Raw genomic sequence first — 27,311 nt, 5'->3', positions numbered from 1 at the left:
TGATCACTCTCTAGAAATCGCTCGAGGAAATCTGCTGCTGTTCTAGCACACAAGGAAAAAATGTTTTCTTTTGGCTTTCATTATATTGTTGAAATTTGCACAAGAAAATGCCTTGTAACCTCTTAAATCTCCAGCTCCAAGGGTCACATGGGAAAAAGTGGGCATATGTATTTAGATCGTATTTTATGCTGTAGATAATTGATATTACATGCGATTTCAGGAAGGCATTTGTCAGGGCTGGGCTCAGCCCTTCCTTCTCTGAGCTGGCAGCTCAGCTGTCGGCCAATTGCCAGCTCCTAGCTCTCCACAGTGACTCACCTGTTGATGATATCCTGCTCGTCAGTCCTGCCTACTTAATCCGTCCAGCCCAGATGATCTCTGCCTTCGCCTTGGTCACATCTCTAGAGACGATCTCCTGTGTTCCTGTTAAAGACTTGCTAACATTCCTTCTGCCTCCAGATCCTGCTTGCTGTTCTTCTACGCTCCTCCCTGGCTCCCTGACATTTTGGCTTGTCTGACTATCCATTCCAGTTCCTGAACTCTGTTTACCTTTTTATTATTATTATTAAACAAGTGTGATTTGACTGTACTTCTGTCTCAGTCTGATTCATGGTTTCTGACAGCATTTGCAACTGGCGGTGTTTATATATTCAGAAGCACTGTGCCAAATTCATGAAAACCCTGTTACATTTTCATTGTTGATACTGACCGGTAGGACAAATTCAAGTAGTTCTTATTTGAAACGCTGTTACTATATGGTGATATTGTCAAATTCATAAAGAAATAACACATATGTCTCAATAAAGAGTACCTGTCACTGTTCAATGCTATCTTAAGGGGTCTTTCTCTCCCCTTGTGATGGCAATAGTTAAGAGACGTATGGGGTTGGGTTTTTATAGTATCGTACTTGCCTAGGTAGATGCAGCATTGGTCCGATGCTGCATCTGTCCCCCGGCGCCTCTACACTGAGAACACAGCGATCGAACACCGCCGATTGCTCGGTTCTCACCGCTCCGTGAGTAGAGAGCTGCAGACTCTGCTCTGCCCCCCTCTTCGCTCTCTGGAGCACTAGGCTGTGAAGGGGGTGGAGCTGCCGACTCAGGTTCTCAGCAATTCACTAAGAGGCTGAGCCGAGTGTCGGTCCAGGGACCTGGCGAATCCTGACTTCCATTGTCGTAATGATGCGGACCCTGGATCGACTTCTGTGACATCAGCAGAGAGCGGACTTCAGCTCGCTCTCTGCTGAAAACGGGTCACAGGAGTGCAAAACAAACTGCACTCCTGTGATCCACAGATAAAGTACAGCCAAACCAGCCAGTCAATTGACGGGGTGGTGCTGCTCTCGTTCTGGGACGCCGTCATATGACGGCGTCCCAGAACGGCCGATCTCGCGTGCCGATCGCAGCCGCGCCATGTTGCTAGGACACAGCGCGACACTGGTCTCTGTAAAGAGCCACGGCTCTTTAACCATGTGATTGGGGTTAACAGGGAGATGCTGGTAATCGGCGCTCCTCGCCTCACACTGACAGAGCGTATGGCAAGGAGAGCCGTTCAGCGGCATCTCCTCACAGAGGACATTTCGATATGTAATCAGGGCACTGATCATCAGTGCCCTGATTACAATAAAGGTGGCCACTAGTGCCACCAATTAGTGATGCCAGTCACTGCTGCCCATAAGTGCCACCCATCAATGTCCACCAGTGCCCATAAGTGCGGTATATTCCTACCCCCTCATCAGTGCCACCTGGTAGTCACACGATTATAAACCCCTCCACGCCTCCCGGCATCTGAAACCCCTTAAAGGGCCAGGAGGTGCCGGCACCAAGTGGTTAATTTTATTATTTAATTTTAATATATTTAATCTTCTATACAATTCTATATATAAACAAGCAGCAGATGGTGCTTTTTCGACTTCTCAGATGTGCACAATTAATATGGAATTAAAGTGTCACTAAACCCACGTCATAAAAAAATATCAATAAATGGTGTATTACATGCTGTTCATACTTGCTCAGTCATTATGGGATTCTATTTCTGTATTCTGCAAAAATCTGGTTGATTTTGCTGCTCTCTATTGCCACCTTCTGTTCATATCCTTAATTCAACTAGGGATTTTGCAGCTGTGGTGGCAACTCTGCACATGCTCAGTTTTCAGTTTCTATGCTGAGCATTTCCTCCCGATCACATCTGAGCAGCCCATGTGACTATAGAAGTCACACATGTGGGTGTATACATAGTGGTAAATGACAGCCCACTCCCTCAATCCTCCTCCACGCCCACTAACTGGCTAAACACAATAGGGACTGGATATTACATGTACTGTAGATTAATGGTGGCTTTACCTCCCTCTTATTCTAAGACACAGACTGGAGGGGCGTGAAAGCCTGTGACCCGCAGAAATCTACCCACACGATGTTATTTAGACAAAATAATAAAGATTTGACTTCAAATATATACTCACTGACCACTTTTAGCTACACTGTGCTAGTACCATGTTGGATCCCCTTTTGCCTTCAGATCTGTCTTAATTCTTAGTGGCATATATTCAACAAGGTGTTGGAAACATTCCTCAGAGATTTTGGTCCATATTGACATAACATCACGCAGTTGCTGCAGATTTGTTGACTGCACATCTGAGATGCAAATCTCCCGTTCCACCACATCCCAAAGGTGCTCTATTGGATTGAGATCTGGTGACTGTGGAGGCCATTGGAGTACAGGGACCTCATTGTCCAGTGGTGAGATGATTGGAGCTTTGTGACATGGTGCATTATCCTGCTGGAAGGAGCCATCAGAAGATGGGTAAACTGTAGTCATAAAGGGATGGACATGGTCAGCAACAATACTCAGGTAGGTCGTGGCATTTAAATGATGCTCAGTTGGTACTAAGGGGCCCAAAGTGTGCCAAGAGAATATCCCCCCACACCATTACACCACCACCAGCCTGAACCGTTGATACAAGGCAGGATGGATCCATGCTTTCATGTTTATGCCAAATTCTGACCCTACCATCTGAATGTTGCAGCTGAATCTAGACTCCTCAGACCTGGCAACGTTTTTCCAATCTTCTATTGTTCAATTTTGGTGAGTGTGTGCGAATTGTAGCCTCAGTTTCCTGTTCTTGGCTGACAGGAGTGGCACCCGGTGTACTGTAGTCTTCTGCTGCTGTAGCCCATCTGCTTCAAGGTTTAAAGTGTTGTGCGTTCAGAGATGGTATTCTGCATTCCTTGGCTGTAACGAGTGGTTATTTGAGTTACTGTTGCCTTTCTATCATCTCCAACTAGTCTGCCCATTCTCCTCTGATCTCTCACATCAACAAGGCATTTTCCTCCACAAAACTGCTGCTCACTGTTATTTTCTCTCCTTTTAGGACCATTCTCTGTAAACCTTAGAGATGGTTGTGCGTAAAAATCCCAATAGATCAGCAGTTTTTTTTAAATACTCAGACCAGCCCGTCTGGCACCAACAACCATGCCACATTCAAAGTCCCTTAAATCCCCTTTCTTTCCCATTTTGATGCTCGGTTTGAACTTCTGGAATTTCTTTGGTAATGATTAAGCACAATTGTACTGTGTGAAATGCGTCTACAAGACTGTATACTGGTGTCCTCTTATGTCACTTTGGTGATTCAATAAACGGCAAATTGGACTTTCTTCAATGTGCAGACATTTCTTCTCTATTGAACTTCTGCAAGTTGTCTTCACCAAGTCTAGATACCTAAATGCATTGAGTTGCTGCCATGTGATTGGCTGATTAGCAATTTGTGTTACCAAGCAAGTGAGCAGGTGTACCTAATAAAGTGGCCAGTGAGTGTATATTTGTATACCAGTTTAAAAAATGTATTGATATTTATTTACATTTACTCTGTATTCCAATGCCTGTTTTTTTTTTTTGTTTTTTTTTTTATGTTTGTTTTTTTTGTTTTTATTTAAAAAATGTGACCAGCAGCAGAGGACTAGAAGCTCCTCCTGCTTATGTTTCTGTGCAGACAGGCTGGGTCATGTGACAGCTGTATATCAATTACAACAAAGGTACTTGATACTATGTTTTTTTTTTTTTTTTTTTATTTAAATTAACATAATTACAGTGCCATCATCCATATACAGAAATAGAGGGAGCAATGTACATGAAGGAGTGTGTGCTTAGTATCACTTTAATAGATTGCCAGCCAAACGTAATGTCTCTGATCTCAGGCATTCATACTGGTGCCTAAGCTTAACCTGAAAAGCAGCTTTGTGTTGGTAAGAGTGTTGTAAAGTAGCAGGAATGGTCACAATGATGGCCTCTGTTGAACTACCTTGCTAGCTTTTGAAAGTAGGTAGGCTATGTAACCACTATTTTGGACTGGTATGTTCTTGGCCATGGGAAAGTAAATAGTGGTCCCCTAATGTGTACAATGTCATTAACATTAATGTATCCCTTAAAATGTAACCTGCCCCTTAATCCCTTAAAATGTAACCTGCCCCTTAATCCCTTAAAATGTAACCTGCCCCCTTACACTTAACCTCTAACATAACCCTGTCACGTAAACTAACATCCTTAAACTCTTTAAACTAAGCGAGTCCCTAACGCTAAACTCTGTAGCAGACAGTGGCGACCCGACCATACAGGGCGCAGCGGCACCGCCCCTCTATCCATGCGTCCGGCCCCTAATCTACATGCGGGGCGCCGGACGCATGGATTTCAATGGGGTTTTTTTTTGTTTTTTAAGCATGTGAGCCAGAGGCTCTAATAGGCTTCAAAAAAGGGTGGGCTCGGGGTCAGAGCACTGTGCCCCAAGCACACCCACTTGTGTGACAATAGCGAATGAATATTCGCTTTTGTCACACTGATTCTCCTCCCAGCTAATCAGGAAGCTGGTCATGAGACCCATCACCTGATTGGCCAAAAGGAGAGGCGAGATCCGATTGGCTGCCTAGGAGGAGAAGGGCGGAGATGCACGGCGCATGGAGGGAGGAGACGCAGGGCGTTTTGCAGGGAGGGAGGAGATGCAGGGGGAGCAGCTGCGACCTAGATAGGATAAGTGCGGGGCCGGTTAGCTTACATGGGGGGGGGGGGGGTTGGATACATTTGTTTGATGCCCTCCCCCAAAAAAATATACCACCAGCTGCCACTGGTAGCAGAATACTCACCTGATCCAATGTCTGAAGAATCTACGCCCAGTGATTACAGTTCTGACCTGCAAAGTAGCAGCACCAGTATTAAAGTATCCGGTTTTGTGTAAAATCTTTTTTTTTTTTTAAAGGTTTTTAGATTACAGTAAAAGGATTTCCAAATAAGGAAATGGTATAAAAATAATAGGTACAAAAAAGGGAAATAAAAAAACAACCATACAGAACATGGTGATGAAGGTCGCACAAGGGCAAAGATGGACTATGCAGTGGTAAAACTTAGGGTAAGAATCTTTTTGGATTGAAGGCAGGTTAAGTCAAAATATGTCTTCAGGAACCTCTTGGTTTCTGACACAGAAGAGAAAGGAAGGTGTATATAACACAGAATCTTGTGACCTACTCAGAAGCATGTTATAAGCTTTTTAAATTCCAACTGCTTGGGATTGCATATTGCCCAGATTAAAATGAACTGATCGAATTTCCTGATTTTAACATATTCAGTGGATTCAAAAAGTATACCGTTACCGTATATCATATAACACTTTTAAATAACCACCTATGATGCACGATACAATATTCTTTTTGATACTTTATATATATAATTTTGTAAGTATTTTATTATATCTTTTTATGTGATAACACTGAAGAAATGACCCTTTGCTACAATGTAAAGTAGTGAGTGTACAGCTTGTATAACAGTGTAAATTTGCTGTCCCCTCAAAATAACTTAACACACAGCCATTAATGGCAACAAAAAGTGTGCACACTCCTAAGTGAAAATGTCCAAATTGGGCCCAATTAGCCATTTTCCCTCCCCGGTGTCATGTGACTAGTTAGTGTTACAAGGTCTCAGGTGTGAATGGGGAGCAGGTTTGTTAAATGTGGCGCTCTCACTCTCTCATACTGGTCACTCTCCAGCTGTTGCAAAACTACAAGTTCCATCATGCCTCTGCCTCTGGTTGTCATGCTTGTGGCTGTTATAGTCTTGCTATGCTTCATGGGACGTATAGTTCTGCAACAGCTGGACGTCCGCTAATTGCATATCCCTGGCCTAGTTTATAAGAAGATTGCCAAGACCCTGAAACTGAGCTGCAGCACAGTGGCCAAGACCATACAGTGGTTTAACAGGACAGGTTCCACACAGGCCTCGCCATGGTCGACCTAAGAATTTGAGTGCACCTGCTCAGCGTCATATCCAGAGGTTGTCTTTGGGAAATGGATGTATGAGTGCTGCCAGCATTGCTGCAAAGGTTGAAGGGGTGGAAGGGTCAGCCTGTCAGTTCTCAGACCATACGCCACACACTGCATCAAATTGGTCTGCATGGCTGTTGTCCTAGAAGGAAGCCTCTTCTAAAGAAGATGCACAAGAAATCCCACAACCAGTTTGCTGAAGACAAGCAGACTAAGGACATGGATTATTGGAAGTCTGATGAGACCAAGATAAACTTATTTGGTTCAGATGGTGTCAAGTGTGTGTGGCGGCAACCAGGTGAGGAGTACAAAGACAAGTGTGTCTTGCCTACAGTCAAGCATGGTGGTGGGAGTGTCATGGTCTGGGGCTGCATGAGTGTTGCCGACACTGGGGAGCTACAGTTCATTGAGGGAACCGTGAATATCAACATGTACTGTGACATACTGAAGCAGAGCATGATCCCCTCCCTTCGGAGACTGGGCCACAGGGTAGTATTCCAACATAACGACCCTAAACACACCTCCAAGACGACCACTGCCTTGCTAAAGAAGCTCAGGGTAAAGGTGATGGACCGGCCAAGCATGTCTCAAGACCTAAACCCTATTGAACATCTGTGGGGCATCCTCAAACGGAAGGTGGAGGAGCGCAAGGTCTCTAACATCCACCAGCTCCGTGATGTCATCATGGAGGAGTGAAAGAGGACTCCAGTGGCAACCTATGAAGCTCTGGTGTGAACTCCATGCCCAAGAAGGTTAAGGCAGTGGCTGGTGGCCACACAAAATATTGACCCTTTGGGCCCAATTTAGACATTTTCACTTAGGAGTGTGCTCACTTTTGTTGCCAGCGGTTTAGACATTAATGACTGTGTGTTGAGTTTTTTTTGAGGGGGCAGCAAATTTACACTGTTATACAAGCTGTACACTCACTACTTTACATTGAAGCAAAGTGTCATTTCTTCAGTGTTGTCACATGAAAAGATATAATAAAATATTTACAAAAATGTGAGGGGTGTATTTACTTTAGTGAGATACTGTGTGTATGTATATACACTGTGTGTGTGTGTGTATGTATGTATATGTATATATATATATATATATATATATATATATATATATATATATATATATATATATAATATTTGCATGCAATTTCATTGATGTCGCTTCATTTATGGCATCATATGGTGACTGCAATCTAAGACTACACTTATTTCTACAGGGAAAAAGCTGCTGGGTTACTTCTATATAGGACTAAAGAAGGAAATGTTCAGGACATGATGTCCTTCATAAAATGGTAGTGTTGGAGGAGACCTCCTTCCTTCCCAATCCACAAAATAGAAATAAGCCCAGAGATTGCGGTAACCATTTGATGCCATAAATGTAGTGTGACCACTATACTGCGATCAATGGAACTGCATAGTTTTCTTGGAGCCCTTTCATTGACAGTCTTGAAGTTGAGATATCTACAAAACATGTTGACCGCAACTGTTACCTGTGAAACAGGACATTGTACAATGCAAATATTTAAGTGGTCTTTGTAGTGTACTGTTTAAAAAGCAAAGGTTATTGTGTATCATATGTGATTCTTTAAATGTTTATATGATATGATTAATACATTTGGAATTTTTTTTTATATTTATGTGTTGAATATATTTTCTTGGGTGCTGTCCTAGAAAGTCCCTAGTTTTTTGTCTCCTGATTTTAACATAGTCTTCAATAAAATTTGCAGTTCACTGGCTGATTTCCAGTGTTGCCATTTTCTTAAATACCGGTATACAGCAATAAAAATGCACAGGTCTAATTCTACAAATAAAAAAGTTGTTTTGCCATCTCTTTCCCCATCAAAGAGATTTCTCCTTGCTTCCTGTCTCTTTGAACTAGTCATCAGTACAGAAAGCGAGGGACCAGATGGTAATGAAAGCCTATGACACACACGTCAGTCTGTTGTTTTTTTGGGCAATATCCAGCTTTTTTTGAAGCCCTGAGCTGAGACGGTTCCTTTATTAAAATGAAAGTGCACCAAAAAGCTAACCCTGCAAAAGATAATAAATATTATTCTTGCCTGTTGCCTGTGCTGCCAAAGAATATGCTGATGCAGGGATATTGTTCAAGGAAGTCTCTACAGAATAACACTTCTGGAAGTATCACATTTTTAGATACCTATTGCATTCATTGGTTTCTCCCACAGTCCCCCACTCCATTAATGTGTCCTATAGCGATATAGGGATCAGTGGAAAGAACCATTGAGCTCAGCAAGGGACTGGGAGACCATAAGTGTCCGTTTCTGAAAATAGTTCACTTTCAGAATTTCTCTACATCAAAGTGGTGTCTGGCAACAAGGAAGGTGGTAAAAGTAAGTTGTTGTTTTTTTTTTGTTTGTTTTTTTCAGGGATAGCTTTCTGGGCAGCTTGATTTTAGTGGCACGGCCATCTTTATCATTTAACCTGAATGAGGCCCCAATTGAAGAAGTAAAGAAAGGTCTCCCGGCAGCCGCACATCGATGCTGTCCCTTGAATGAATGTCTGAGTGGCAACCTCAGCCTGGACTCCGACCAGGCCGTGCCCTCAACATGTTTAGCTCCGCCCATGACTAAGCTCATTTTGGGTGCGTGGCCTGGTCAGGGTCCAGGCTGAGGTTGCCACTCACACATTCATTCAAGAGACGGCACAGATATACGGCTGCAGGGAGACTGTTCTTTGCCTCAAGTGATTACGGGAGCCGGGACGAGCTCCCTCCTGTGCCGGCACTCCCAGTGGTGGATGTCTGAGACTCTCACACTGTTTGTCAAAAAAAGAGAACTTTAGCCCTCCCCATGCTGAAACTGTGTATAAATCCTGTTTCAGCACCATGGGGAGCTCCAGTAATGAGACTTGCCACTAGGTTAATCTGCTTGTAAACCCTCACAATGAACTTATCTTATTTTCTCCCATTTGGTCAGCTAAATACACCATTGAACTTATTTATTTTTATTTATTTATTTCAGGTACTTGTATAGCGCCGTCAATTTACGCAGCGCTTTACATATATATTATACATTCACATCAGTCCCTATACCCTCAAGGAGCTTACAATCTAAGGTCCCTAACTCATATTCATACATACTAGGGACAATATAGACAGGATCCAATTAACCTACCAGCATGTCTTTGTAGTGTGGGAGGAAACCGGAGTACCCGGAGGCACAGGGAGAACATGCAAACTCCAGGCAGGTAGTGTCGTGGTTGGGGTTCGAACCAGTGACCCTTCTTACTGCTAGGCGAGAGTGCTACCCACTACACCACTGTGCCGCCCAACTTGTTTTGTGATATTAGTTTGATAAGTGTCAAAAACTACCTGTGCACAAGGGCGTAGGGAAGGGGCTGAGAGGTCTTTGAACCTTGTAATCAGTCAGTAATGAAGTCAACAAAAAAAAAAAATCACAGTTGAAAATGCACTGTTGTCATGTCAAAAAAAAAAAAAAAGGTAGGGGCACACTATATTTTTACACATTTTTAGTACATCAACATTTTATTTTCCTGCACTTGCATTCTGATTAAATGGATAAAACGTGGAGAAATGTGCATGTATTGCAACATTTTGTTTACATGTATTGGTTTACATCTACTGTAAAAGTGAGAGTCGACATCTGTTTACCGTTAGCTGCATTCTCCTGGGACACATTACTCCTTCTGCAAATAGGGGTGAATGTGACTGTGGATCGCCATCAAAATGTTGAGCGGATGTCAGAGGAATCTCCCAGTGAATAGTTCATACAAAAACACCACCATTTGTAGGTATTGACCACTTGTTCTATGTGCTGTAAATGCTCATCATACAGCCAAAGTGCTGATGACTGTCAGTTGTCTGTGCTTTTACTGTGCTTTTACTTACCCATACTATAAATGCAATATGAAACGGTGCTTTTGCAACTACCTTGATAGCAATCTCAGCCAGCCCCTAGATCCCCTATCTGCAGTATTAGATAGTTTATCAAATAGAAATACAGCGCTGTCTAGATAGCCCTTCTATAAAACACAGCAATTAAGGTCCTGCTGCAGTTTAAATGTGAGATACACACAATAAATAAATGTCAAAGAAAAAAAACTGCGCAATAGAAGACCATATAAATGATGATAATTATCCACGAGTAGTGGAATGTCCCTATCTAATAAGGGACATAATTAATCCCGATTTATAGGAAAGTTCTAGGACCTATAGACAAACGACTTGCATCACAGTAATTAAACCGGGATGTATTAGAAACTATCCACATAATAAGGTAAAAAAAATGTCATTGGAAACATTATTAACAACACAGATTCTCTAAACAGATATTGCTGCTGGTCGTGGAGTGTTCTTATTTTATGGAATATCTCTCCTTCACAGATAATTGTGACTTCAAACAGGAAAACACTGTAGAGAAAAGTGATTTGAGATAGAAAAGTTCTTCCACCTGGAAAATAACTGGCCGCTTACCAGCTGCTCTGATCTCTTTTTTTAAGGAGATCACATCCGCTTTAGGCTTATAACCCAGCCACGGTCTCCTCCTCTTAGGTCTTCCCTGAATGCCTCACGGTCAGCAGTTAACCCAATTGAAAAGGAAAAGCTTTCTGCAGCCAATAACATTTCACTTGGTTGGAGTCCATTTTGCAGAGCCAGGGTCAGACTTGGAACACTGAAACTTGAAAATAAAAATAAGAACACGGGAAACTAGGAACCTTTGATAAGAGACAATGTACTGACGTCAAATCGCATGACAAATTGCACCGGTGTGACCAGGGGCTTTATACCTACTGATCATTTCTTAGCTGTATCCAAATGACTGCTTCAGTGCTGAAAGGACTGTCACCAAATCAAATAACTGGCATCAATATTTCCTCTAGTAAAATGCTTCAACATTGCCATTGCAGCCCTCTTCAGATGAGGGGATCCAAAACAGAATAAAAAAAAAGCACACAGGAGGGCTCAAACACCTAGTGCATTACCCAAGATTTATTAATACAAAAAAAAACAACCGCCAAATGGATACTTGCAGAAAATGGAAGATACAAGCATGTCAACATATGCAGTCATTAGCCAGTGTGGCATCAAGGGACCTGACTGGTGCGTAGCAGTGTCGGCAAGCTGATAAGTTTCGGGGGATGCACCCCCTTCCTCAGAGCTGTATCTCTGTCTTCTGTGAGTATCCAGTTAGCTTTGGGTTCCTTTGTATTAATAAATCTTGGGTAATGCACTAGGCATTTGCACCTTCCTGTGTGCTTTTTTTTTTATAGTTTGTAGCTTTACAATGGTTTCATAATAAACCTCACTCATTTATGAACATTCCATTGTTTATAGCGGTGGTCAGCAAACTGTGGCCTGTGAACTGGGTGTAGCCCTTTGCCTTTATCTGGCCCTTGGGGTATTGTGCCTCCCACTGGTACTAGGCACTATTCCTCCCACTGACACCAATGAGGCACCATTCTTCCAATGGACCCCAACAGTGGGAGACTATTCCTCCCACTATCACCAACCATGAGGCACTACTCCTACTGACCACAGGCGCTATATCATTTTTGTATTTTATTTTATTCCCGCTGACCACCAAGCCTAAGACTTTGTTTATTTCCAATGGCCATAGTCTGGGCCCCCTAAGGACTGAAGGACAGTAAACTGGACCTTTGTTTAGAAATTTTAAAGACCTCTGTTTTATACCATAGTATCCTGAGCATAATATGTGTTCTTAGCAGTGAAATTTTAAATTGGTCATTCATGCCAGAATTAGTTTATTTTCTTATTTGATTATATGTAATAAAGTAAATATAGAAATATTTTGTGCCTCTTTTGTACTTGGATATTAAACAGTCTATTATTCAAGTTTTACTGAATTGTGTGATTATTTAGCATTGTGAAGTGAACTGTAGATTTACCGCAGTGCAGATCAATACAGACACTTGTTGAAGCCGATACTGTGATCTATTTGAAAGCAGTTGCTGCTCTCTGAGTGTGCTCAATAATGTAAACCATGGGGATGGAACAGCTGCTGCCTCTCTTCTTCAAGTGTTCATAGCTTAGTGCCATTTTTAGAAAAAATAACAAATGGCTTATAATAGGTTTCAGCATTTCATACTAAAAAACAGTTACTAAATGCTCTTTGCTTTATGCCTGATAATCAGACCAGTTACCAAATACTAAATAATTCCACAAAAAACCTAAATCCATAATTAAAAAATAGTTTAGTGTGACACAAAATGAATCATTTGTTAAATGTTTATTTCTGTATATACATACACTAAATTTAAAGAGAAACAATAACTGTTTTAAATTAAAGTGGTTGTAAAGACACTTTTTTCTTTCTATAGTTTCCTCTGTTAGTTAACATAATGTTCCCAAGTGTATGTGATTTATAAAAATATGCTGCCCAATACCTACCTTATTTCTGAGCATCGCTCTGCATTCAAGTGACTGCCCACTGGTCTCCTCTCCCGATCTGACAGCTGCAGGGGGAGGTGCTGAGAATCCCCTGCTGGCGTCAGCCAGGAGGAGAGGAGACCAGTGGGCAGTCACGTGAGCGCCGCTCTGCAATAAGGTATTAGGCAGCATATTTTTTATAAAGCACATACATTTGGGAACATCATGTTATCCAACAGAGGGAACTAACGAAAGAAAACAGTTATTTTTCCAGCAGATGTAGGGGATTGGGGAGCGGATGGAGCAGACAGGCAGGGAGGGAGAAGGACAGGAGAGCTGCGGATGACGGAAGCACATAAACTAACCACGCTGTCAGGGCTCAGCAGCCATGATAAACCATGGTCAGTTTACATGGGGGAGGGCAGAACCAGGCAGGATCAGCCAGGTATATCAGGTAATACAGGGGGCCAAATTACACAGCACAAGCACTGTGCTGTAGAACATGCTTTAAAGGAACAGGATCCATTTTTTTTTGGGTTACAAAGGCTTTAATTTTAAAGCATACAAGTTTCAAGCCGATACGTTAAATCTTTAATACTATTTATATACATCGATCAGCAATAACATTATGACCTCTGACAGGTAAAGTGAATAACAGATTGTCTCATTACAATAGCACTTAAACGTTGACAAGTGCCAAATTGTAATGGCTGGACAACTGGGTCAGATAAAAAAAAAACTGCAGCTCTTGTGTGGTGATCCCAGTCTGCAGTGGTCAGGACCTACCATAAGTGGTCCAAGGAAGGAAAACCGGCAACTGGGTTGTGGGCAGCCAAGGCTCATTGATGCATGTAAGGATGGGGAAGGCTGGCCTGTGTAGTCCAATCCAATAAAAGGGCAACTATAGCTCAAACTTCTGTGAACGTTAATGCTGGTTCTGATAGGAGTCAAAACACACAGTGCATCCCAGTTTGTCGCTTATGAGGCTGCATAGCCGCATACCGGTCAGGGTACCCATGTTGACCCTTTTACACAGCTAAAATCACCTCCAATGATCATGTGGGCACCAAAACTGGACCCCGGAGTAATGGAAGAAGGTGTCTTTGGGATACTGGCCTCCAAATTCTCCAGATCTCAATCCAATCAAGCATCTGTGGGATGGGCTGGAAAACAAATCTGATCTATAGAGGCTTCACCTTGCAACATACAGGGCTTCAAGTGGAATTCCAGGCTCTAACTAAGCTTAAAACTGCTCCTGCCTTCCTACTAACTCCTATACGAATTACCCTGTAGAAGGAAGATGCTGATACTTACCTGATCACAGGGTGCTCTGGTCTGGTCTGATCTGCTCCCAGCAGCGGCTTCAGGGGAAAGGAGATACAGCCAACAATGGATGCCCCATAGTTAAGACCAGGCAATCCATCTGTTGTGAGCGATCACGCTTCTCCCCCTCTGAAGCCAGCCACTTGGGGGATCACGTGACCGGACCACAGCGCTCTGAGAATAGATAAGTATAGGCATCCTCCTTCTATAGGGTAGTTAGTATAGGAGTTAGAAGGGGGTACCAGAAGTTTTAGGTTTAGTTGGAGCCTTTCTACTTTAAGGCCGGGTTCACACTGGAACCGGCTGCGGATCACACAGCAGCGCTGTGCGTCCCTGTTCCCCGTTTAAGGGACGAATCGGGGCCGAATCTATGCCTGAATTCTGCCCTGAAACGGAGCCAAAGACGCACAGCGTTTCTGTGCAGTGCGCTCCGCAGCCGCAATGGAGATATGTGAACTGGCTCCATAGGGAGCCAGTCACATTCTCCTGTTATGCGAATTGGATGCGGAGAAACCCGCATCTAATTTGCATAGGCATAAACCCAGCCTAAAGGATCTGGTACTGACAGCTACAGCTTGGTGGCAGGTGCCTCAGCATACCTTCAGAGGTCTAGGGAGTCCATCCCTCAATGGTTCAGGGCCATTTTGGTAGCAAAAGAGGGACCTACTCAATATTAGGTGGGTTATGGCTTATTGGTGCAAGTCCTCATTTTACAAATTGATACAGGGTGTATGTCACAGAGCATTCTGGGCCTTTAAATGTTTTTATATGGTAATGCAATTGTGCCTTTTGTTTTTGCCCCCTCACAACCTCAGCATATGTATGTAAACAGTTCTGAGGCTGTAATCAAGAGCTGATTTCCTGCACACAGCCTCAGCATGGTTTGTAAATCTATTCTGAGGCTGTGGTTGGAGCTGATGTCAGGGAGGTCATGACTTGGGGAGAGAAAATCCTTGTCATTTTCCCTACCTGTAACTATTCAGTTTGTAAATAAAATAATTGCAATGATAATTAGAAATAAAGCATTATTATGTTAACATATTAAAAAAAACAGTGACTATTCCAGTATAACCCCACCTACGCTCAGCATGCCCATCCGTGTCTATGATCATGCTCTTGGCGTTTCTTTTCTACCTAACTGAGGTTTGATGGGAGTAGGAGGGGTTATACCAGACTGGTCAATTTTTTTTGCCAGTGTCCAAATCTTTCTGTAGGAAACGGTATAAGCCAACAGTCTCTGAATCCCCGTGTCCCTCCATGTACTCCAAGAAATGGAATTTACAGTAAACACAAAAAATCCAATTTTTTTTTTGTTCTGTGACAGGGTCGCTTTCTGAATCTTGGATTAAAATCCGTATAGCCTGGCTGAATGTGTTGGGGGGAGGGGGTGGTGAACAATCACAACTCTGAGTAAAGCCCATACACACTGGCCAAATGTCGGGAGACATCGGCCGGTCCAATAAAAACTGGCCGACGTTTAGCCGGTTTGACAAGCATGCTGGAGAACCAATAGCTGAGAGCGCTGATCAAAGTGTTCTGGCGGGGGGCGGCCCTCAGCGGGGGATATTGCTGTACTAACATCAGAACATTAGTACAGTGCAGAGTCCGGAGCAGTCGTGTATTTTTTTTGTTCAACGTTGAACAAAAAAAACTGTTGGTGTGTACTATGCTTTACTTTGAGCTTCAGCTATTGAGCTCTGCTCAAAAGATTTTAAACAGAGCAGCTAAGAATATACCGATAACAATGAAAAGAAGCCTTGATCTCCAACGCTGTGGCCCTCATGGTCTTTTCGTGAAGGGGCTGAACTTGTATATTTAAACAAACATTTATAACCTTTTCAGTTGCCGTTCTTTGTTTTTGTTTTTTCTCCAAAACTCATTTGCTTTGCACAAATAGAAAAAAATCTAATATTTTGTGTTTGTTTTTCCTCTCAGCACTTCCAACGTAAAGAAGTGGGAAACTGAGCTGGAGACACTGAGGGAGAGCAATGCCCGGTTGTCCTTGGCTCTTCAGGAGTCTATTGCTAGTGTAGAACATTGGAAGAAACAATTTTTATCATGTAAAGATGAGAATGACCAACTCAGGAATAAGGTAAGGTAATGATGTTCATTCTTTTCAGCTGACAGTGGTTCTGTCTTTGCAGGAATTGTCAGTTACACTTAGTAAGAGTGGAGAAATGTTTGGCGACAGTCACAGATTTCATGGCTTCCACATGCAGCAAGATTATTGTACTGTCCTTTCTTCCCAGTTAGTGGCCATTGGCCTTCCTGCTATACATGGCTTGCTATTTGTATGCTCTGTGCCAGCTGACACCTGGCCTCTGGTTATTTTCAGAACTGTTATTTTTTCTTTTTGTATGAGAAGAGAACAAATGTGTCACGATCACTAGGAATCTGTATCATTTCAAGAGCATCTGTGAACAGCAAACTTAAATGTTTTCTTTAAAATCTTCCTATACTGCGGATCTTTATTTTTTTGTGTTTAATAATTATAGCAGTGGAGGTTCCAATACTTACATGGAATGTCTTAGAGCAGGGGTCTCCAAACTTTCTAAACAAAGGGCTGATTTACTGTCCTTCAGACTTCAGGAGGGCCAGATTGTGGCCAGCGGGAGTGGAAATTTTTCTGGAATCAGTAGGAGTAAACATCACCACATTTGGTATTAGGTTAGATGAATAGTGCCCTATTGTAGATATAAGGAGGAATAGTGCCCTATTAGTGTCAGTGGGAAAAATGATACTCCATTGTTGGTGTTAGATGGCAGAATTGGGTCTCATATCAGTGGGAGGATTAGTGCCCCAAGGGCCGGATAAAGGCAGGCAAAGGGCCGCAGTTCAGAGACCCCTGTCTTAGAGCAAGGGTCTCAGAAATTTAGTATGAGGACCACATGATATATTTTACAAATATTCATGGGCGGAAAATCCAGGGTCCCCATAAGAGTCCTCCTTACATCAGCATCCCTATCTGAATCCCCTTTACATAAGGATCCCTTTCAGAGTCTCCCTGTAAATCAGTTACAGTACATAAGAAGTGGGGGTTGAAGTGGAGACTTTAGGCAGCTGCTGCTGACCTTAATCCTTCTTGCTCTTGCTAACCTTAATCTCTAAACCTGCGCACATTAACCACTTGACCTCCGGAAGATTTACCCCCCCCTTCCTTCATGACCGGGTCATGTTTTGCGATACGGCCCTGCGTTACATTAACTGACAGTTGCGCGGTCGTGCGACACTGTACCCAAATTAAATTGTCCTTTTTTTCCCACAAATAGAGCTTTATTTTGATGGTATTTGATTACCTCTGTGTTTATTTTTTGCACTATAAACAAAAAAATGTCAGACAATTTTGAAAAAAAAAAACAATATTTTTGCTTTCTGCTATAAAACATATCCAATGAAAAAATTTAAAAATTCACATTTCTTCATCAATTTAGGCCAATATGTAGCGTCTACAAACTATGGGATATTTTTATTTATTTATTTATTTTTACTAGTAATGGCGGCAATCAGTAACTTATAGCCGGATTGTGATATTGCCAAATCGGACACTAACTAACCCTTTTGACACTTTGGGGACCAGTGACACTAATACAGTGATCAGTGCTAAAAATATACACTGTCACTGTACTACTGACACTGGCTGGGAAGGGGTTAGCATCAGGCGCGATCAAAGGGTTAACTGTGTGCCTAAAATGCGTTTTACTATACAATGTGAGGTGCTTTTACTAGGGGAAGAGATAGCATGTATTCCCTGCTTTGCAGGGACACAGGATCCCTCCCTTCACTCCTGTCAGAATGAGAGTCTGCCTTGTTTACATAGGCAGATTGCAGTTCTGTCTCTCTGCCTGATGATCAGCGGGTGCCGGAGGACATCGAGTACCCGGTACCCGCTCATCAGCTTCCGCTGGGCCGAAGCGAGCTGCTGGATGCACGCCCTCTTCCCAGAAGTGTCGGATCAGGTATATGTACGTGATCTGGTGCACAGGTGCCCCCTTGTAGCAGTAAAGCTGCTATAGGGTGAACCTAAAGTGGTCAAAGCAGTTCGCAGTTCCTCATTCTGAAAACAAAAAATTAGACATCAGCTGCAGACTTTTAATAATAGGATACTTACCTGTCCGGGGATGCAGTGTTGTCCTAACACAATCCAGCTCTTTGGCCAACTTTGGGTTCACACGCCGACACGTATACTTTGGGAAGCCAGCTGTGGCTGCTTGTGGCTTCGAAGCTGGCTTCCCAATGCACACGTGTAAACTGCTCTGTGCTTTGTGAATGGCCCCGCAGCTTTCTGTTTCTGGGACCTGTGATCTGTCCCAGAAGGCTGCAGGTGAAGAGGGGGGGGGTTTGAACTTCCCCTTGGATCGCTGTGGCGATCTGACAGGAAGTGGGAACAGGTACCTGTCAAAACTAGGTAACTAACCCCCCCCCCCCCAAAAAAAAAAAAAATGAAGGGCCAAACCTTAGAGCGGAGGAGGAGACAGACAAGAAGAACTTGTCCTTTTGGGTCAAGTTCTGCTTTAAGGATATGCCACTGACCATAGCTACAGGCCATGTGGTCTGTAGATTGGAGGCCCTTGTCCTAGAGCCATGTGTAGCCCCCGCTCATCCTGTTATGGATCATGACTTTTAGTAAGAGAATGGACATCATTTTTTCTGTTCCATTATTTTGTAGACGAACACAGGTGGGCAGAATTTAGACAACGCTTCCTGGGAAAAAAGAACGCACTGCATACAAAAGAATCTCCCACTGGGTGTAAAACAAAAACCTTTGCCGAGACAAATATGGAGCGGTCATTGCTAGTCTACTGAAAATGCTGGTTGCCTGGTGACTACTTGATTCAATGTTCTCACAGTCACCGACTCAAAGCAGATTCTCTAAGAGTAGAACTCATTATCTGCCTGCTTGTTCCTGGCCCTTAACTCAGAAAGCCAGAGGATCATCCTGACAGCCGGGCATCAGGCAGAAGAGGAGCTTCGGCAATGGCAGACTTCGAATTTGTCTCGGTACAGGTTTCCTTTAAACACCAAAGAGGCTTTGCCCAAACAGATTAGCTGAAGGTTCTAAACTTTGTAATATGTGTTTGTTTTCACCTTGCCAAGTATAGGTATTCTGATTTTCATTATACATGTTTTTCTGCAATATTTATGTGTCATGATATGAATATTATAAAAAAAAATGTTTTTGTCTGGAGCATATGCCTTTTCATTAGGTCTGCCCTCATGCACACAGGCTGTTAAAATAACGTTATGAAAACGCCAGTATCTTTTTACTTTTTTCAGCTTTTTTCAGCGTTTTTGCAATAGCGTTTTAGAGCGTTTTTCCGCGTAGCGTTTTTTAGCGTTTTTTTTTTTTTTTTTACAATGGATCAAAAACGTTAAAAAACTTTGGTGAATGGCATTTTTCAGCGTTAGAGCGTTTTTACAGCTGAAAAACGTCTCTCAGAACCCACTGGTCCTGGGTTTTTTTTACAGCTTAAAAACGCCTATGCCACTTGCAGCTCAAAAACGCCTAGGTGGGCATGAAGCCATAGACTAACATAGACAGGCCTTTTTAAGCTGCAAAAAAAGCTCAAAAAAGCAGCTGTAAAAACGTCCGTGTGCATGAGGACTTAGAATGAACTTTTTGCCATACAGAGCAGCCACTGTTTCATAATCTATGCATAAAACATTCATTCCAATGTGTCAATGGAAAACATTTAATTATTTAAATTTTGTTTTGTCCTAAAGTATATCACGTGACTCCCTAAAGCTTTTTACTAACAGAGCATGTCTTGAAAACTTTCCTCCCGCTTTGCTCTAATATGCTGAAACTCTTCTGAATGCCTACTAACTAAATGGAAAGTGATTTTTTTTTTTTTTGTTAATAAATAATTTATATAACCGCTTGCCTCTGTAATACACTGTTCAATTTGTTCTCTACTTTAAAAAAATAAAGACAGTACATGCTGCTATTTTTACTTCCAAACTAAATAAAACCGAGGAACATATTTGTTGGATTGGATTAAGGAACTGACTGATTCGTCAAATGGGCTTTTCAAAGGCACAGATTGTCCTTTAATGATTGCATCTTCCTGCAATCATATCAGACATAACCTGCCCTTCTACTTGCTGACACTTTTTTATTTTTTTATATACCATGTAGAAAAACATATGGATATAACATGGATCACATTTAACAATTACTGCGCCTTTCTATTGTAGGTGCAAAAAAGAAAAAACGGTTGGACTTGCTTGTAATTAAAAAAAATATTCTGATTTAATTGAAAAGCAGCAGATATTTTTTTAATCTTTGAATATATAGTGTTATAATCACAAAAGTAGATACAGTGCAAAAAATACCGTACTTTCCAACAACATACAGTACTATGCAAAAGTACTAGGCAGGTGTGAAAAAATTCCTGTAAATTAAGAATGCTTTCAGAAATAGAAGTGTTAATAGTTCATTTACTTTCCATTTTGTCAGTAAAAATAAACAGAAGAGAAATCCAAATCAAATCAATATTTGGCGTTTCTGCCCTTTGCCTTCAGAACAGCATCAATTCTTCAATTCTTCTTAGTACGCTTGCACACCGCTATTTATTAGTTGCATAGCCTTGTTTCTATGTCCTATATACGAAACCATAGGAACTGGGGAGCAGAAAAATGGCAACAGGTGAGTCAAAATGTGAAACGTTTGCTGTAACAGGAGGCAGTTTGTCGCTGCAGGGCTGGAGAGAGGTACAATAGTGTCTGCAAGCAACAGTGAAACATGGTTGAGAATCCTTGAATGTTTGAGGCTGCATTTCTGTAAATGGATTTGGAGATTCTGTCAGGATAAATGGTGTCCTCAATGCTGAGAAATATAGGCAGATATTTCTCTATCATGCCATACCATCAGGGAGACATGTGATTGGTCCCAAATGTTTTCTATAGCAGGACAACATCCTCAAACATATAGCCAATGTCATTGAGAATTATCTTTAGTGTAAAGAAAAACAAGGAGTCCTGGAAGTGATGGTTTGGCCCCCACAGAGCCCTGATCTCAAGTTCATCAAGTCTGTCTGAGATAACATGAAGAGACAGATGGATTTGAGGCAGCCTACATTCATAGAAGATCCGTAATCACTTCTCAAAGATGTTTGGAACAACCTACCTGGCGGGTTCCTTCAAAAGCTATGTGCAAGTGTACTGAGAAGAATTGATGCTGGTTTGAATGCAAATATATTGATTTGATATGGATTTCTCTTCTGTTCATTTACTTTCCATTTTGTTAATTGATACAAATAAACCATGGATCCTTCTATTTCTGAAAGCATTCCCAATTTGCAGCATTTTTCACACCTGCCAAATACGTTTTCACAAACATTTAAACCCACCACTGTGAATACACTCTGGGGGTTATTTACGAAAGGCAAATGCACTTTGCACTACAAGTGCAAAGTGCACTTGAAATTGCACTGAAAGTGCACTTGTAAATGCAGTCGCTGTAAATCTGAGGGGCAGATCTGAAATGAGGGGAAGCTCTGCTGATTTTATTATCCAATCATGTTGAAGCTAAAATGCTGTTTTTTATTTTCCTTGCATGTCCCCCTCGGATCTACAGCGACTGCACTTCCAAGTGCAATTTCAAGTGCACTTTGCACTTGTAGTTTGCACTTGTAGGGCAAAGTGGATTTGCCTTTAGTAAATAATCCCCTCTGTTAAGTATCAATGTATCCTTTCCTTCTCCTTAAGGGAAAAGTAGGGCCAAAAAGTTCTTTTGGCCTTACTTGTCCTGTGGGTCACAGGAGTGTACTTAGGCCTGCGCTCCTGTGATCCGTATTCAGCCGATAGCAGGCTAAAGTCCGCTGACATCGCTTAGCCGCTCCAGACTCTTGAGGAATCCTGACTTTGATATAAGGATCCACCCAGATGCCTAAATGGCAGTTGGCTCAGCCTCTCAGTGCTATCAGCACACCCAAAAGTGTTATGAATGTCTCTACATGTAATATTGCATGCTAAACATAATTTCTTAATCGTAATAACATTTGTTTTATGTAGAGTAATAGTTCTGATCTTATCTCTCACTGGCACTACCTTCCTCTGTGTCCCCGCTGCAGTATCAGATCCTGCTGATCTCCCATTGCCACCTCTACGGCACATGCTCTGAATTTTAGTGAATCGGCAAGCCTTCACTTTGCCTTTTTGCTTAGTCTCGACAGCCCACGTGACTATCGAGTCATTATTTGTGGACATATACTTAGTGTTCAGTGCAAAGCTCCTCCCTCTCTCCTCCTCCATGTTGATTTGTTTCTAGTAATTAGCAGGACGGATCTAACAGGGGAATTGATGGAGACGTCACCTCCCCATAATATACAATATACAGTACACAGGCTGGAGAGGTGTGCCTCCTGTTGTGATTGGCAGCACCTCCACCAGCTCTCTCAGTGTTTTGCACACAGAAGGTTTTTTGTTTATCTTAATGCATATGCATTATGATAAACCTTCTGACTTTTCAAGCCCTTTAAAGCGGAGGTCCGCCCACCCCACTAAAGATTAAAAGTCAGCAGCTACAAATACTGCAGCTGCTGAATTTTAATATATGGACACTTACCTGTCCAGGGAGTCCGCAATGTCAGCACCCCAGCCAATCTACGGATCGGCTGTCGGGTGCAGCCACCACCATTGCCAGTAAGGGAACCCGGCAGTGAAGCCTTTCGGCTTCACAGCCGGTTCCCTACTGCGCAAAGCGCTTTTTACTTGGCCTGGCGGTGGAGGAGGGAGGCTGAGCTTCTCTGTGGCGCCGTCTCAGGAAGTTGGGAAGGGGACCTGTTTCAAACAGGTACCTGTTCCCCCCTCCCCCCTGTAAGGTGCCAAGTGTGGCACGGGGGGGGGGGTGGGGGGAGACGAATAAGTGGAAGTTCCACTTTAGGGTGGAACTCCGCTTTAAGCTTCCTTGGGTGACCACTGCCTCTATGGTCTCTACCCTGGAAAGAGATGGGGCTCAAGTAAGTATTAGGGGGCTGAGGGGGGCTGCTGCATACAGAAGGTTTTTTTTTCTTAATGCATAGATTGTATTAAGATTAAAAACCCTCTGACTTTAGAACCACTTTAAATAACAAACACGTTTATTCTTACTTGCTTTGTGCAATTAAATTACACAGAGCAGCCCCGAACCTACTCTTCTTGGGCCCACACTGGCCCTTCTGCCTCCTTCTCTTTGGTGAGTGTCCCCATAGGAAGTCGCTTTTTATGGAGATCACACCCTCGGAAGAAGTCATCTCGACTAATGTGTTGCTTGGCTATTTTTGGTGATTTTCATAGCTTAGATATGTGAACTGTTGGATTTTAAGACCATGTGTTGTTTTAGAAGCTAGGGCTCCCTTATTGCTGTGCTAATAAACCTGTTTGGTTAGTTTGTGAAGCTCCTTACAGGAAATGAGGTAGCTGGAAATGGGGGGAGGAGGGATATAGGACTTTGAACAGGCCATGTGCTGAGACAGAGATTTGTTCTGGAGACTTCAGAGGAAACAGATGTTTTGTGCTGAACTCTAATGCCCTGTACACACGGTCGGACATTGATCGGACATTCCGACAACAAAATCCATGGATTTTTTCCGACGGATGTTGGCTCAAACTTGTCTTGAATACACACGGTCGCACAAAGTTGTTGGAAAATCCCATCGTTCTGAACGCGGTGGTGTAAAACACGTACGTCGGGACTATAAACGGGGCAGTAGCCAATAGCTTTCGTCTCTTAATTTATTCTGAGCATGCGTGGCACTTTGTGCGTCAGATTTGTGTACACACGATCGGAATTTAACCAATCGGATTTTGTTGTCGGAAAATTTTATAGCCTGCTCTCAAACTTTGTGTGTTGGAAATTCTGACGGAAAAAATCCGATGGAGCCCACACACGATCGGAATTTCCGACAACACAATCCGATCGCACTTTTTACATCGGAAAATCTAACCGTGTGTACAGGGCATAAGGCTCCATGCACACTGGGCTTAAAAAAAAGTCTTTTCTCTTGGCAGTAATCGTTCTAATGTACATGGACACATAGGATAACATTGAGCTTATTCTTCAGGCAGAACACAAAATTCCTGTAGAAGCAATGTTTTTTAAGCCAGTGTGCATGGAGCCTAAGAGCCTATTCACACAGGGGCAACACGACTTCCAGCGCGACTTTGGGAGGCAACTTGGACACGACTTGAGTATGAATCACAGCACGACTTGGGGCAACTTACAACACAACTTGAAGTCGCCTCCAGGACAGGGAACTTTACAAGTGGCCAATCAGAGCTTATCAGCTGTGTGTGAGAAGGAGGGGGCTGGCTGTTTAGTGGAGGAAATTACTTTCTGTTTCCTTTCTGCTTCCTGTAAAGTTGCCTCAGTATGAACAGTGATCAGACTTGGAGGTAACTTCTATTGAAATCAATGGGTACAAGTTGCCTTCAAGTCGGATTGAAGTAGTACAGGAACCTTTTCTGAAGTCGGAGCGACTGCAGTAGTGTGCATTAAGACAGATCCATTCATTTACATTGATTTTTTCATGTAGCGCGACTTGAGGCGACTAGGGGCGACTTGAAGTCGGATCCAAAGTTGCCCCTGTGTGAATGGGCTCTTAGAAGGAAGGAGAAGACTCCATCACTGGGGAAACCCAAGTTAAGTAGCTGAATAGTATACTTATGCCTATCACATACATTGTACATGCTTATTTGCTAGAAAGGATAGTTTGTACATTGTAGGCATATTTTGTAATACTTTGGATTGGCTATGGATTGTGTATCCTGCAGTTGTATATGCAGTTTTTCTGTTTAGTAAAAGCATTTATATGCTACAGAGTTTTGATTGCTTCCTTGGCTTATACCGCAAACAACCTTAAGACGCAAGCAAAATAAACGCCCATGGCATTTTTAACTCTTGGTGCAGAGCTCGAATGTCCTGTCAAACTCACCCATTTAGTTCAGTGGGGCTGTGACACAACCGCATCCCATGCACATCACGGTAGTGCAGCATTATAGGGTTAAATCTGGCCATGGGGTGGCAAATGCCTTGTATTCTGAATGTGGATTGCTTTTCTGCAGCACTGTATTCTACTATGAGTGTGAAAGAACCAGTACATTGTTATAAAAGAAAAAAAAAACAGAGTACATTTCTCTGAATGTCAGTCTAGATCAGGGATCTCTAAATTTTTCAAACAAAGGGCCAGTTAACTGTCCTTCAGACTTTAGAGTGGACAGTTAGGCTCGATTCACACAGGGGCAACACGACTTCAACGCGACTTTGCAACGCGACTTCAACGAGACTTGTGGATCCGACTTTGCCCTGCGACATGTGTCCGACTTTCAATGAACGGGGATCCGACTTGGATCCCCGCCACTGTGTTTGGTATGAATCTTTAGGGGGAACTCTGCGCCAAATTTTAAATAAAAAACCGGCATGGGTTCCCCCTCCAGGAGCATACCAGGCCCTTGGGTCTGGTATGGACCTTGAGGGGAACCCCCTACGCCGAAAAAACGGCGTGGGGGTCCCCCCCAATCCATACCCGACCCTTATCCGAGCACGCAGCCTGGCCGGACAGGAATGGGAGTGGGGACGAGCGAGCGCCCCCCCCCTCCTGAACCGTACCAGGCCGCATGCCCTCAACATGGGGGGTTGGTGCCTTGGGGGAGGGGGCGCGTTGCGGGCCCCCCCCAAAGCACCTTGTCCCCATGTTGATGGGGACAAGGGCCTCTTCCCGACAACCCTGGCCGTTGGTTGTCGGGGTCTGCGGACGGAGGGCTTATCAGAATCCGGGAGCCCCCTTTAATAAGGGGGCCCCCAGATCCCGGCCCCCCACCCTATGTGAATGAGTATGGGGTACATCGTACCCCTACCCATTCACCTAGGGAAAAAGTGTCAATTTAAAAAAAAACACTACATAGATTTTAAAAGTATTTTATTAGACAGCTCCGGGGGTCTTCTTCCGACTTCGGGGGTCTCTCCGGTTCTTCTCCACGCTCTCCGGATCTTCCTCCGGGCTCCTCCGCTCTCTTCTGCCGCTCTTTTGCTAAAGCGGAGGAGCCCGGTCTTCCGTCTTCTGCCCCCTCCTCTTCTTCTGATGTTGACACGACGCTCTCTGGGGCTGGAATGCTCTCTGTGCGCTCCGCTCTGACTTATATAGGCGGTGACCCCGCCCCCTTATGCCGTCACAGTCCCTGGGCATGCTGGGACTATGACTGCATAAGGGGGCGTGGTCATTGGGTGATGACCACGCCCCCTAAAACGTCACAGTCCCAGCATGCCCAGGGACTGTGACGGCATAAGGGGGCGTGGTCACTACCTATATAAGTCAGAGCGGAGCACTCAGAGTGCATTCCAGAGAGCGTCGTGTCAACATCAGGAGAAGAGGGCAGAAGGCAGAAGATTGAAGACCGGGCTCCTTCGCTATAGCAAAAGAGCGGCAAAAGAGCAGAAAATAGCGGAGGAGCCCGGCAGAAGATCCGGAGAGCGCGGAGAAGAACCGGAGAGACCCCCGAAGAGAAGAAGGCAGCAGACCGGGCTCCTCCGCTATAGCAAAAGAGCGGCAAAAGAGCAGAAAATAGCGGAGGAGCCCGGCAGAAGACCCGGAGAGCGCGGAGAAGAACCGGAGGGACCCCGAAGTCGGAAGAAGACCCCCGGAGCTGTCTAATAAATTACTGTAAAAATCTGTGTAGTGTTTTTTTTTAAATTGACACTTTCCCTAGGTGAATGGGTAGGGGTTCGATGTACCCCATACTCATTCACATAGGGTGGGGGGCCGGGATCTGGGGGCCCTCTTATTAAAGGGGGCTCCCGGATTCCGATAAGCCCACAGACCCCGACAACCAACGGCCAGGGTTGTCGGGAAGAGGCCCTTGTCCTCATCAACATGGGGACAAGGTGCTTTGGGGTGGGGGGGGCCGCAGCGCGCCCCCCTTCCCCAAGGCACCAACCCCCCATGTTGAGGGCATGCGGCCTGGTACGGTTCAGGATGGGGGGGGGGGCGCTGGCTCGTCCCCCACCCCCATTCCTGTCCGGCCGGGCTGCGTGCTCGGATAAGGGTCTGGTATGGATTGGGGGACCCCCCACGCCGCTTTTTCGGTGTAGGGGGTTCCCCTCAAGGTCCATACCAGACCCAAGGGCCCGGTATGCTCTTGGAGGGGGAACCCATGCCGGATTTTTATTTAAAATTTGGCGCGGAGTTCCCCCTCAAGATCATCTGAGCACAAGTCGCATGCCGAAGTCGGATCATGCGAGACGGCGATCCGACTTTGATCCGACTTCAATGATAGTCAATAGGCTGAAGTCGGATCAAAGTCGGATCAAAGTAGTACAGGGAGTACGCTCTGAAGTCGGAG

The 27,311-nt window shown here is 43.7% G+C and overlaps 1 protein-coding gene across 1 annotated transcript in view; it reads left to right on the top strand.

Annotated features, from left to right (window-relative positions):
• HOMER2 (homer scaffold protein 2) overlaps positions 1–27,311 on the top strand; it is a 287,886-nt gene that overhangs the window by 178,465 nt on the left and 82,110 nt on the right. Inside the window, exon 6 of the mRNA XM_073618606.1 lies at positions 15,930–16,086. Coding sequence (XP_073474707.1) covers positions 15,930–16,086 — 157 coding nt within the window. The remainder of the gene's footprint in view (positions 1–15,929; positions 16,087–27,311) is intronic.

Source organism: Aquarana catesbeiana, linkage group LG03, assembly GCF_042186555.1.
Source record: "Aquarana catesbeiana isolate 2022-GZ linkage group LG03, ASM4218655v1, whole genome shotgun sequence".
In the NCBI taxonomy this organism is placed as follows: domain Eukaryota; kingdom Metazoa; phylum Chordata; class Amphibia; order Anura; family Ranidae; genus Aquarana; species Aquarana catesbeiana.
Note: the sequence above shows the minus strand (reverse complement) of the source record. Positions and strands in the feature narration are given on the sequence as shown.